Genomic DNA, 13,575 nt, shown 5'->3' on the forward strand with positions numbered 1-13,575 from the left:
TGTTTTTCCTGCTACCAAGACCTGGGTGAAGCCTGGAGTGCCTGGCAGTGCTCAGACTGGTTTTCCAATGGATTTCTTTTATTTTACATGTTTGGAAGAGTCCTGAGTCCCCAGAAACCTCTCACCTCACTTGGGATAAGGAGTGGATTGCAAACTATGCCAAGCTTTAATCCAAGTTACATAACTTTTATTTCAATTTAGAAATGAAGAATAAAAATAATGACAAATTAAGTATTAACTATTAATGGAGCACATCTGGCCTGGCCCTTAGGAAGCCCCTACAAAAAAAGAGGATTCTTGTTTAGAAATTGTTCTGAACCTATTTTCCTGTAGTGGAGTGTCCCTTGAAGAATGATTATTGCAAAATCTGTATGGTATGTTCGGGTGTGAAGTATTGTGCTTGTGCAAGTTCCTGTCTTCTGTTCTACAAACGCCTAACAGTTTAGTCAAGTACAGAAACACCTTATTTATTCAAATCCTGGATTTCTGGCTCCTGCCAGCATCTAGAATGCCAATGATAGATTTTAGGGAAAAAGAATAAAATAGGTGTCTGAAAGTGTCAGTCAAGGAATCTCTGAGCATCAAATGCTGGTGCAGGTAGTCCAGAATAGCCTAAAATCCAGAGCATGATACCTGGAGTGCTGTGACTGGCAGGTTTGCTGACCAGAAGGAAAGGAGCCTGGTGGTGGGCAATGTCTATAAAAGGCCAGCCACATGACAGGAACACAGAGAAGGGGTGGGAGAATGAAGAGAAGAGGAAGAGGAGAGCAGGTCTGGGAGAAAAGTGGGGGTAGGGAGGGTGGGAGAAGCAGTGGCAGAAATAGAAACGATGGCTGCAGCTGCCTCAGTTAAAAATGAGGACAGGAAGACAGACCCTGACAGTGGAGAATAATTCAGTGTTAGTAGGACAGATTCCAGTACCTTAGGGACCCTTAAGAATGGCACAAGTGGGCTGGCTGGTTAGAGCATGGTGTTGTAAACACCAAGGTCAAGAGTTCGGATTCCCGTACTGGCTGGCTGCTGCCAAAAAAAAAAAAAAAAGGCAGAAGAAGGATGACACAAGCAAGTTCTGTGATTTTTGACAAAATATGCCTTGTCCTGTGGAGATGGAGGGGAAAGCGTTTACAGATCACCAGAAAACTTTTGATTAGAGGCGTTCTCAGGAATGATATAGAGGTCAGGCATACTATCTGCAGCCACTGTACAGGACAGTCACTGCTCATTGTGACCTTCTCTGAGTCACCAAGTAGAGGTTAAATTCTGTTCAGTGCTCTCAGTTTAAAGATGGTAGGGTCCATCATATCGAGATTTTTCATCAACAGACTTTTTGTTTGTTTTTAAATTTTATTTTATTGTGGTAAAAATACTTAACATGAGATCTACCCTGTTAACAAATTTTGAAGTTTACAAAACAGTATTGTTAACTATAGGCACAATGACATTCTGCATCATCAGGAGATTATTGAAGTGTTAAAGTTTACCTTCCTAGACTACTCAAATGATATAGTTCAGGGTTTCCTAATGATTCTTCAAGTCACTCACGACCCCAGGGGTGGGAACAGGAGCCCCTTGGAAAGGCCCTTGGCAAATAGGGCTCTTGAATCAGTCGACTTTGGGAAATACCTGTCTTGTCCCTCCATAGTACGCATTAGTGTACCAAAGACTCTGAAAAGCTTTGGAGGAATCTAGTGTCTCTTAAACTTACTTGGCAGTGGAACTTATTTTCCTTGGAATATCTTATAGAGCACTATTATTTGCAGAACTCAATTTAGGAAATGCTAGTTTAGGTTAATCTGGACATTCTGTAGTGAAACTATATTATAGATAACCTCAGGAAAATTGGATAGTAGATCCTGCTCTCCCTCAGGAGAAACGATGATCTGTCTTCTATCTTTTTGCTGAAAAAGCTGAGACCAGTCAGAATTGATGCCCAACACCAGCCTCATCTAAGTCCTGCCCTTGTAAACCTGCTGAATTGTGATTCATAGTTGCCCAGGTGAGGTGTGGTGATAAAACGTTTTGTTTCAAAGTGGCCCCTGTTGGATGTCAGGTTACAAAGAGGGCAGTTCTGCTAGGAAGAACTAAAAGACCTTTAGATCAAGATTGGTCTTTGTGGTACACCCTGAGGGCCAGCGCTGGCAGACCTGCCTTGAACTTGCCCACAGGTGTGCCCAGTCCCTAACATTCATGTGCTTTCCTGTTGCTGTTTCCCTTCAAGGCTATGCTGGTGCAACCCACTGGAAGGTCTACATTATAGCCAGAGGCGTTCAGCCTTTAGTCATCTGCGATGGAACCACTCTCTCAGAACTATAGGAAACAGAACTATATACAGGAGAAGCTTTGAGAGCTGAAAACCAGGTTGAAAGGGGGGAAATAAAAACAAAAACGATGAAACTGCTTTCCAGGGGTTGCTTACTTGGTTACCTGACTTTTGCATGTGTATGTTAGCTAGCTATGTGCTGGAGGCAGTGGCCAGGGTCTCACCCTCCTGGTTCTTTTCGCAGATGGCTCAGGAAGAATTCTATCCCAGCTACTTGGTCAGGACTTCGCCAGCACCCATTTGTGAGAGACTGGGCTTTTCCAGGCCTTTGGACACTGTGGCCTTGAGGCTGTCCTTCAGGCAGGAAATAGGGGTGGTGCCTTCTTTCACTTGCATGGGCATGGTCCCCTCTGCTGACTCCTGGCAGCAGAGAGGGTGGCCAGCATGTCCTGATGTCAGAGCCATCTTTTATCCAATGGGTCTGCTCATCCCCTGTCTTCCTAGCCATGTCACCCTATACTTTTTTGGAAAGATATGCTGATTAAAGAAATCATTGTAGTTTCCCAAGCAGATTGGAATCTAGAACCAGTGAAATAAGATCAAATAACCTTGAATTTTACTCAAGAAGTATACTTCTTTGCCAGTGTTCATGGCTCTTGGAGTCTCAGATATGCCAGGCTGGAGTCTGGTTATAATTTGAAATGGTAACTCCTGAGGCGATACTTTTCTCCATTGTATCAGGTTCTCATGCACCCCACCCACACCCTCGCCTTCTCCCTTGCCTGTCTGGATGATCTCTCAGAACCTCCTTTGGCTGGGCCGAAGCTCTTTACTGCTGAAGCAGCACTGTTCCTGTTGTCTGTATTGCCTTTACCAAGTGTCCTCAGAGGGGAATGAATTTGAGTTGCTGGCCTGGGGAGAGGGTGCCTCCCTGGGTTTGATCTTAAGGGCCTGACTTTCTCCGGAAAAGATGTTTTACAGATGTGTCAAAGTGGTGTTGTACTGTGGTTGGGAAAGGAACTCCAGACCCAAAGTGTTTGCCAGCTGGGCGTGCAACTGACTATGTGATCCTCTGTCTTAAAATGATTTCTCTCTTTGTACTGGGAAACAAGGTGAGGTATTTTTATGTTTTGTAATATAAAGCCATGTTCTTCTGATTGGGTGATTCACTATGCTCATTGTTTTCCCCTAAGTGCTTTTGGTATATATTAGTCAAATGGTGTAAATAAGGACACTCTTTTCTTGTCCATTTTTCCCTTTATTATTCCTTTATTGACACTTCTTAGACACCTGGCCAGTGGCCATGCCATCGCCAAGTTGAAGAGAAAACTAACCACACTGTGGCTTCTGGTTCTGAATTGCAGAAATCAAATGGATACAGTAGGTGTCTGTGTCAAAGTTATGGACCAGAGGCAGACAATGGTGAGGGAAGATGGCTGTGACTCTTACTGGGGTCCTCCTCATCCCTGGAGGAGCCCTGCACCCCATCTCCTAGGCCCTGTTTCTCTATGCATCTCATGAACAGCAGCGGGGATCATCAAGTGCTTGAATGGCTTGTTTGTGGGCTTCTAAAGGACAAGCGGAGTTCACAGAACTCAGGGTGGAAATTCTCGGAGCCTCCACCATGGACTTCAATGAAAAACTAGGATGAATGGTCCTTGAGGGAATTTTTCCTTAAAAGAATCAACCCCTTGTGTGGATTAATACAAGAAAAACAAAGCTTTTTGTACATATAAAAGTCATGCTGCTAAGGAATTATGGTTTAAGAGATTTTAAATCAGAGGGATCATCTAAGGGCCAGCTTTGTGCAAACTTTTAGAACCTTCTGCAGTGTCCTTACCCTGCCGCATATGGGGAAGGATTGTATTTAAACAAGTTCTTTAGAGGCCTCAGAGTTTTCTTAAATTAGATCCTTTGAGTTAACAGAAGAGAGGGTTCCTTGGTTACAAAAAAACTGTTTTGATGATTGAGATCTTTGTTTTATTTCTGTGTGTTATCTTGTGTTCCTTCCCCATGTCACTTCTGCCCTTCACACCTTAAATGTCCTAAAATACCCACTTCAGCTCAAACCTTTGAAAACTAAGAAGCCCTTGCTTATGTTGGTGTTCTGAGATATCCCCTGGGAAGTCTTCTAAGCCCCTGAGTTGTTCTGTAGTTCTACAAAGAATGGTTTAGCAGAGGCTAAGTAGAGACTTGTGCACATACTCCTTACTTTACTTAACATCTATTCAATTCAGACTTGAATTTAGACTTGTGTTAAGGGAGAAGTTTTTCAAAGAGGGTTTTCAGCTCTTAATTACTGGATGCATAGTAGTAATTCACCTTCTTCTCAAGGTAATCCTGGTCAACAGAATCTACTACTGACCAGTCCTATAGGAATGACTGGGAATTGCCAGCCAGTCCCTTTCTAGTTATCTGAGGCTTTGTATAGGGTACCACAAGATTTCCCCTACCCATCTAGCTCTCAACCTCTAGATGAAAGTAGCAGAAGTCCATCTGCATGACCCGGTGTGGGGAAGAGGGTCATCAAGACAAGGAGACAGGGTTGGGGGGGCATGGTAGGACCACCTAACCAGCTTCCCAACCCTACCACCACAATAAGAACAAAACCACACGGCTCTATAAAGAAGGACTTGTTCACAAGTTTATTGAGTATTTACTAAGAGGTGACGTGGCAATGACTTCCATATGTGGGTTAGGTTCACTTTCTTGTAGATTCATGCCATAGAGATGCATTATCCCCAGAAGTCAGCTCCCAGGAGAGACAGGCTTCTTTGGTGCCAGTTTGAAGCAGTTATGTCCAAATGTCCTGAGCTCTCCAGCAGTCAGGTATCGAGTAGATATCATACATTTTCTGGGTTATGAACAGAGATAGAGCTTATCATCACCCAACTCACGATTGTTTTAGAGAATGGAGGGAGTAAAATAATAGTGGTTCATAAAAACAAGTATCCTCTTATTTGGTAAAATACAAAACAGTCTACAAAATGGCAGATTTGGGCCCATTTTCTGAGAGAAAGGAATAATAACATCTGTCCAGTCCATTCCAACTTACAAAGTGCTTCAATATACATGATCTCCTTTAATCTTCACCCAATCCTGTAAAGTAGGAGTTAGATTCCTCATTTTACAAGTAAAGAAACTAAGGCTTAGAACAGGGAACTGCTGGTAGGTAGGTAGATAGGTAGTTGGTTCCATAGCACATTATTTTTCTGCTACATAACAGTATGGTGCCCAAGAGGAGTGCTGTGCATTTCATCTGCTCAGGAATGCCCCCACCGGGATGGGAGAACCTAGGGACAAGGCTCAGCAAGCCAGGAACTCTGCAGGGTTTGTTTTCAAAACTTTTGGACAAAAATGGAGGCAGAAACACTCTAACCATATGACTTTTATAAAAATCCTTTCACTTTTCCCCTCTCCATTTGAAAACTCTTTGTAAGGGTGAGTGTAGCTGGAAGACAGCTGTGTCTAGCCATTTTCCTATCACCACGTTTCCAGATGTGTGACTAGAGGAGGGACTCTGCCCAATTCCAGTTGTGGGTCCCCTTGGAGTTTACATCACTTGTTTTTCAGTTCTCCGTTTTTTGTTCCCTTCCAAAGTTCAGCATAGGTCTCAGTATGGGAACAGTATTTTTAAAATAAAATCTCAACTTTCTTAGCTGCAGGTGATGGCCTCAATCATTTTAATTTGTTCTGAAATGAGTTTGCTCATTACCCAGTCGCTTCTCATTTTCTCCTTGTCCAGCAGGAGAAGGCCAGGGTATGGGGAAGGAGGGAAAGCTGCATGTCTGGTTGCATGGAGAGACGATTTTGTCTACCGTTTGAGAATTATTAAGCAGAGGGGTCTTTTAGGCTTTTGAGCTCTCCTAGCAATGGAGGAAAAGCTCTCCTGAGTACATAGGTTCCACATTCATTACCTTTCATTGGTGACCCGTCACCCACTAAAATTTGTTGAAGGAAGGGAGTGTCAGATATGCTGTAAGCAGTATTTTAGGTTGAAATTCTCTCCATGTTCAGATCTGTGGATGTGTGCAGAGCTGATGCATGTCAGGGCCTGGAGCTAGGAAAGTGAAGTTATGGAGACAGCCCTATAACAAATGAAAAATAGGAAGCTCAGAATGTGCCATGTCAGCATCAGCATGTGTGTCCCTGGGCTCCTCACCCCCAGCCTCCAGACACCCAACAGCTGCTTCCACAAAAGCATGTCAGGGAGACAGGCAGGTGCTCTCCCTCTTGTGCTTTGCTTCCAGGGCTGCCCGCCCTGGGCGCAGTGTGACTTCAAGTGCTGGCCTTGCTCAGAAGCCCTCCAGCCAGCTTGTCTGTGGTCCAGGTCCCTCAGTGTCTAGTTTCCCTGCCCTGCATAATTTAAGCATTAGAGTTAAATACATCTGTCATTGTCCTCTCTCTGGAGACTGCGTGATGTCCAGATGTTTCCAGGCTAGTGGAGAGAAGGAATGTTACACAACTGTAAGTGGAGGCCTGCAACTGTGGAGACATGGTAGGGCTGGACCAGAGACCGTTCCACCTCCTAGCGTGTCTGTCAGTCAGACCACAGCCATCAATCCAAGAATGAGCCACGGCTGCAAGCACCTGTGCAGAAAAGGAAACCCAGCTGAATTTTGAGTTTCAAACAGAAAATGGGAGTTGGGACGCCTGCTCTGTGCCAGGCTTCATTTACCTCATTACAGCAGCTGGGTGGGGCAGGGGAATCATCCTGTGCAGCCACCTGTACTCACAGCTTGGCAGCGTCCCGTCCTTCCAACTGCAGCCCCTCAGAGCACTTTAGACCCTTTCACTAACCAAACTCTCACTTACCCAGGAGAATTGATGACAGGAACCGACAGACACATGGCGTTCCCAGAAAATCAACTTTCCCTCCACATTTTTTTCCAGTTTCACCCTCAGAAAAATGCTGGCTGTGGTCTTTTCCTCCTGCCTTTCTCCCTCCCTCCTATGGAAAGGTCAGTAAGAGATGCCCAGGATGGAGGAGGAGAAGACTGGAGAGGCACAGGCAAGCCAGAGATTCAGTGTGCACCCTCTCCCCTGCCATCATCAGGGATAGGAGCCAGGGACAGCCTCAGTCCATCTTCAGGGAATGAGGGTGTGCTGGTCCCAGTGAGCAGAGGGAGGCAGACACTTGTCCTAGCTGCAGGTGCTCCAAATGGTCTGAGCCATTAACGTGTTCAAGTGCAGAATGTTGACAGTGACTTAATATACTGCAAATTGTAAAGACTCCCACCATGTAAAAAATGTATGTAAATTAAAGTTTTGTGTAATGAAAGTTTCTACTTTTTGCAATTAAAAGTGTGTATATTGGTTGATAAGAACTTTCCTATTCTGGTGTCATTCTTTAATTTCCAGTTTTCTCTTGTTTTGTCTTCTCTCCAGGAGATTTCTAGCCACAGTCTGCTTGTGAGCAGGCCTGTGGGGCTCTTCTGTGGGCCTCACCAGGGTCACCTGTCCCTGCCTGACTGTGGCCTTCTCTAACATTCTCACCCAGCATTGTATGTGCGTGCATACACAGCCTCTTTATCCTCATTCCAACTCTTTGCCCACAATGCCTTCTGATCTGAATTCTCAAACCTCATGTTAAAATCCTCCCCTGTCCATGCTCTTTGCCCAGAATTCAAATGAAATGCTGGATGCCTTTTTCCTTCTCACCAGCCAGCTACACATGACCCAGATGCCCTCACATGGCGCCTCACCCACAGGCCTCCTTAGTGCTCACAGGAGGACAGCCAGGCACATGTAGGGGAACCCAGGCCCCTTTGCTGGCTCACCCCAGCTGACACCAGGTAATTAGCCACTCAACACTCAATAAACTTAATGTGGATTTGAGTTAAGTCACTTTTGTGTGTTCATATTTATATTTTTGTAATTTTTTATTTACACACAGTTGTATATAAATGCATAGATAGGACAATTTCTTATGTACTGTTTAGTGTCCTGATTTATTTTCCTTTATTACTTGCTGCACCCTTCTCCTCTTCCCCTCGTGACCCCTCCACTTTCCCTGATCAGGTAAATGTATATATACTAAGCCATACTCTGCCATGTATCTTTCCATAATTTCCTCCATGCTCTCTAATTATAATCATGAATAAGGTTTTTGTCATTGCTTTACCAAAAATGGGATCATGTGACAGGCACTTTTCTCTTGCTTTTCTTAATACCTCACAGAATTCAGGTCAGCTGGCACAGCTCTAATCCATTCTTTTTAATGGTTAATATTCCATGGTGTGGATATGCCATCATTTATTCAACTGTTCTCTTATTGATGGGAAGTCACACCCTATTAAAGGGTTATTTGGATTATAAGTTGAGAAGTCTAGAGTTAATTTTTAAAATATTTTTTATAAAATGTACATTCTTGTTTGTTCCATTCCTAATATATGTTCTTGAAAAATCATTCCACTTCATAGTTCTCTTCATTTAACTGCCTGAAAATTGTGCTTCAACCAAAACAAACCAAAAAAAGGGTCAGGGCTTGATTCCATGCTAAAAGGTGACAAAGTAGTCTTTCTTCAGGCCTCTTCTTTCTTGACCTTTATAGCATTTGACCCTGACTTGTGGAAAAATCCCTTCCTCCAATGGCTTCCCTTCCTGATCCTCTTCTTTCCACTCAGTCTCTGTAGGATCTTCTTCTGCCTGTCTCTGAAACACTGGTTTCCCCTACAGTTCTGCCCTTGGCTCCTCTGTTCTCTCTCCACACACTCTCCCTGGGAGTTCTCCACTCTGTGCTTCACCCTCCACCATGGACAGATCACCTCCAGTCGGTGTGCCTGCAACTCTCACCTGAGTGCCCGCCCTGTATTCCCAGTGTTGGGAGGCCACCTCCACCAGCTCTCTAAAGCACCTCTAACTCACCATGTCCAAAATGACTGGTGGTGGCCTAGGAGGTCCGAGCAGGACTGAGCTCTGGAGAGTTGTGACCCCTTACTGTATATCCCGCCCCACTGCCACTGTCTCAGTTTAGAACCTTGCAGTTTTTACTCAGATTCTGCCAGTAATTGCCTAATTTGTTTATGCATGTCCCGCCATCCCAATTTGCCATCCATGCAGCTGCCATGATGATCTTTCTAAAGCACAAGTCTGGTCACCTCACTTGCGTGCTCCTCAGTGGCTCCCCACAGCTCACAGGAGAAGCAGTACCAGCCGTCCCTCCAGCCTCATTCCACTCACCTTTGCATTCCCTCCTCACCTACCATGCCCACATCTACTGGAGGATCGTAATTCCTAGAAACATCAAGGCGAGTTTTTGTTTTGGGTGGGTTTTGTTTGTTTTAATAAATTTTATTTTTTAGAGCAATTTTAGGCTTACAGCAAAATTGAGTGGAAAGTACAGTGAGTTCTCAAACGCCCCCTGTGCCCACACACAGGCACAGCCTGCCCACTATCTTGCACCAGAGTGGTACATGTGTTACAATTGATGAACCTCCAATGACAGATTGTTATCACCCAAAGTCCATAGCTTACGTTAGGTTCACTTCACTCTTGGTAGTGTGCATTCTAATAGACTCATGTATAATAACTTGTCCACCATTACGGTATCATACAGAGTAGTTTTCACTGCCTTAAAAATCTTCTTTTGCTCCACCTATTCATCCCTCCCTCTCCTCTAATCCCTGGAAACCACTGATCTTTTTACTGTCTCCATAGGTTTGCCTTTTCCAGGATGTCATGTAGTTAGAATCACACAGTATGTAGCCTTTTCAAATTGTCTTCTTTCACCTAGTAATAGACATGTAAATTAATAGACATGTAATGGCTCAGTAGCTCATTTCTTTTAAGAGCTGAATAATCCTCCATTGTCTGGATGTACCAGAACTTATTCATCCATTCATCCACTGAAGGACACGTTGGATGCTTTCAGGTTTTTGCAATTATGAATAAAGCTGCTAAAAACATCCATATGCAGGTTTTTGTGTGGACCTAAGTTTTCAGTTCATTTGGGTAAATACCAAAGAGCGTGACTGCTGGATCACATGGTAAAAGTATGTTTAGTTTTGTATGAAACCATCAAATTGTTTTCCAAGTGGCTGTACCACTTTTCAATCCCACAGGCAGTGAATGAGAGTTTGTATTGCTCTACATCCTCACTAACATTTGGTGGTGTTGGTATTTTGGATTTTGGCCATTCTAACAAGTGTATAGTGATATCTTATTGTTGCAATTTACAATTCTCTTATGACATATGATGTTGAACATCCTTATTTGCCATCTGTGTATTTTCTTTGGTGAGGTGTCTGTTCAGGTCTTTTGCCCATTTTGTTTTCTTGTTGTTGAGATTTAAGAGTTCTTTGTGTATTTCGCATAATAGTCGTTTATCAGATGGGTCTTTTGCAAATATTTTCTCCCAGTCTGTGGCTTGTCTTCTTATTTTCTCGACACATTCTTTCACAGAAAAGAAGTTTTTGATTTTATTGAAGTCCATCTTATCAATTGTTTTTTTCATGGATCATGCATTTGTTGTTTTATCTAAAAAGTCAGCTCCATACCCAAGGTTGTCTAGAGGTTTTCTCCTGTTATCTTCTATGAGTTTTATAGTTCTGCATTTCACATTTGCATTTTCCATTCTGAGTTAATTTTTGTGAAGGGTGTAAGGTCTATGTCTAGATTCATTTTTTTGCATATTGATGTTCACTTGTTTCAGCACCATTATTGAAAAGGCTATCTTTGCCCCATTGTGTGACCTTTGCTCCTGTGTCAAACATCAGTTAATGGTATTTGTGTTGGTCTATTTCTGGGCTCTCCATTGTGTTCCATTGATCTATTCTTTTGCCAATATCACACTGTCTCTATTAATGTAGCTTTATAGTAAGTCTTGAAGTCAGGAAGTGTCAATCTGTTGGGGCATTGAGGCCACACACCTCCTCCCAGGGCAGAGAACTAGCCATGACCCCACCCTCATACGCATATGTAATCTGTAGAAAACATTCGCCTGGACAGGGGAGATAAGGATGGCGCCCAACGGAAGCCACCGGGGCGTGACCAAGGAAAGACATAGTTTAAAATTATTGGATGAAAGATATTTCCACGCTCGTGCTCACTGCGTGATTGCAATAGCAAAGCATTAGAGCAAGATGCTTGTTCACATGACCTTTAAGATGATAGGTTGAAGTCAGGAAATCCCCTTATGCTTATAAAAGCAGGTGCTTGTGTGAAAATAAACGGAACGGCTTGACGGAACCCCTGCCATGTCTGAGTGTCTCTCTGTGGGCTGAATAGGCGGGCAGCATACTCACCTTCCTCCCGGGCTCTCCTGGCCACTAAGGTGGCAGGAGTAATCTTACCGGTTCCCTCTCTTGCTCATCCCGTGGCGGGGGGATAAAAGGGGTTACTGGGAGTTTCAGGGCCCGCCGCCCCTGAGCCCCTGCATCAATCCTCCAACTTTATTCTTCTTCAATATTGAGTTGGATATTCTGGGTCTTCTGCCTTTCCATAGAAACTTTAGAACAAGTTTGTTGACATCCACAAAATAATTTGCTGAGATTTTGATTGGGATTGCATTGAATCTATAGATCAAGTTGCAGCCAGGCTCTTTTAATTAGAAGTTGCAATTCCTATCCCATGATACTATTTTTGAACTTCAATGTGTTCTTTTTTGCTTAGTTTGAATTCCATTTTATTACTGCACATTCCTTTGACATGACACATGTCCTTTAGTCTTCCTTAATAAATCAAACTGACAAGCCTCTAGACACCATGCTGAACACAGATATTTCACCAATTGTATTTTTTCAGAATAATGACTATTATTTTTATAAAAATGATTCAAGGGTACTGCAAAAAATTTGTGGAAAAAATGAATAAAAAGATAATATGAATCCTTCCATGAACTTTTTGGAGACCCCTCATACATTCTTACTGTAAACAATTAAAGACAGTTTGGGTGATCTTATGAAAACCTCCACCCAGAGATAACTGCTAACATTAGGTGAACAGCATTCTAGGGCACCTCTAGGATATTTCTAGCTAGAAGGCTAGATAGAAGTGCTTTTATCAAAACAGGACTAATCATGTTATTTAAAAAATAAAAGTTCTAAATCTAATTTGATGTGAATCTAACAGAAGAAAATAAAACTAAAGGAGGCATTTCTTCCCTGCAAAAATATTAGTTCCTAAAAGGTCTCACTGAAGTTATGACTATGAGAAACATTAATAAGCTCGAATTGTTCTTACTTAGGTTTCCTTTTTATTTATTTTTGTCTTTTTTTTCATTTGTTTCTTTTTATCCTTATTTTTATCTTTAGGTTTCCTTTTTATATGGCATGATTCAAGGCTCTGAGGATGAGGAAATAGCTTGCTCTTTCTCCCACTTCATCTGTTTCTCTATTTCTCAATTTGTATTAATTATCCCTATATTGACATTGCCAGAGTCTATGCATTTCCTTCTGCTCTGAAGCCCTAATTCTCACAGTTAGCCTTCACTGTATACTTGGACTCATTGTGGCTCACCCCCAGTACCTTTGCTGTCACTTCTTCATTCCTGAGTTGTTTTTAAACTCTTAAGTGGCTGAATTTCATCAGTAAGAATGATCCAAGGATGGCTCGTGGATGTTGTATCTTCTGTGTTGGAGAATGTTTCTGTGGTCTTTATACTTGAACATACCTTGGCTGAGTAACATGTTCTTGCATCACACTTTCTTCTGCTCAGAATTTAGAGACATTTCTCCATGGTCATCCAGCGTTGACTGCTGCTAGAGAAAAGACTGAGGTCAGCTCAAGGTTCCCCTTTAGAGGTATCCCCTTTGCTTTTTCTTTTCTTCCTTTTAAAAAATTCTTTCTTATTTTTGGGGGGTGGGGAGCAGTGGCTGGCTGGTACAAAGATCCAAACCCCTTAACCTTGGAGTTACAACACCATGCTCTAACCAACTGAGCTAACTATCTTATTCTTTGACGGTTTTTCCTGGAACAAAATGTGCCCTTTTGAGTTACAATTCCATTCTTCACTCTAGGAAAGATGTCTTGTATTTTCTTCATGAATACTTTTTCTTTTCCGTGTGTTGGGTTCTCTGTTTTAGATTCTATATTCTCTTGTTTCATTATCTCAATCTTTTATAACTATTGTCGTCTCTCTTTTTAATACTTCTCTTTTTTCCTCCTCATTTACCATGATTATCTCAAGCCTTCCCTCTATATCAGTTTGTTTTTCAGCCATATTTGTTGTTTCTTGCTATTTCTCATGTGTTAGTTTCATAAAGTTGGCCTCAGTTTGTTTCTTTTCTTATTTATTTATTTATTTATTTATTTATATTTTTTATTTTTATTTTTTTAAAGATGACTGGTAAGGGGATCTTAACCCTTGACTTGGT

At 42.5% G+C, this 13,575-nt stretch overlaps 1 protein-coding gene across 8 annotated transcripts in view; it reads left to right on the forward strand.

The window, feature by feature from the left end:
• Window positions 1-7,505, forward strand: part of C5H6orf89 (chromosome 5 C6orf89 homolog) — a 50,011-nt gene extending 42,506 nt beyond the window's left edge. For 4 of the 8 annotated variants that reach the window (XM_063097748.1, XM_063097745.1, XM_063097752.1 and 1 more), the window contains one exon: window positions 2,219-7,505. In XM_063097748.1, the coding sequence (XP_062953818.1) occupies window positions 2,219-2,313 (95 nt within the window). In that variant the 3' untranslated portion in view covers window positions 2,314-7,505. The remainder of the gene's footprint in view (window positions 1-2,218) is intronic. The other 4 variants (XR_010023656.1, XM_063097746.1, XM_063097747.1 and 1 more) reach the window with 4 other exon arrangements.
• Window positions 7,506-13,575: the final 6,070 nt, after the last annotated feature.

Source organism: Cynocephalus volans, chromosome 5, assembly GCF_027409185.1.
Source record: "Cynocephalus volans isolate mCynVol1 chromosome 5, mCynVol1.pri, whole genome shotgun sequence".
NCBI classification, from domain to species: domain Eukaryota; kingdom Metazoa; phylum Chordata; class Mammalia; order Dermoptera; family Cynocephalidae; genus Cynocephalus; species Cynocephalus volans.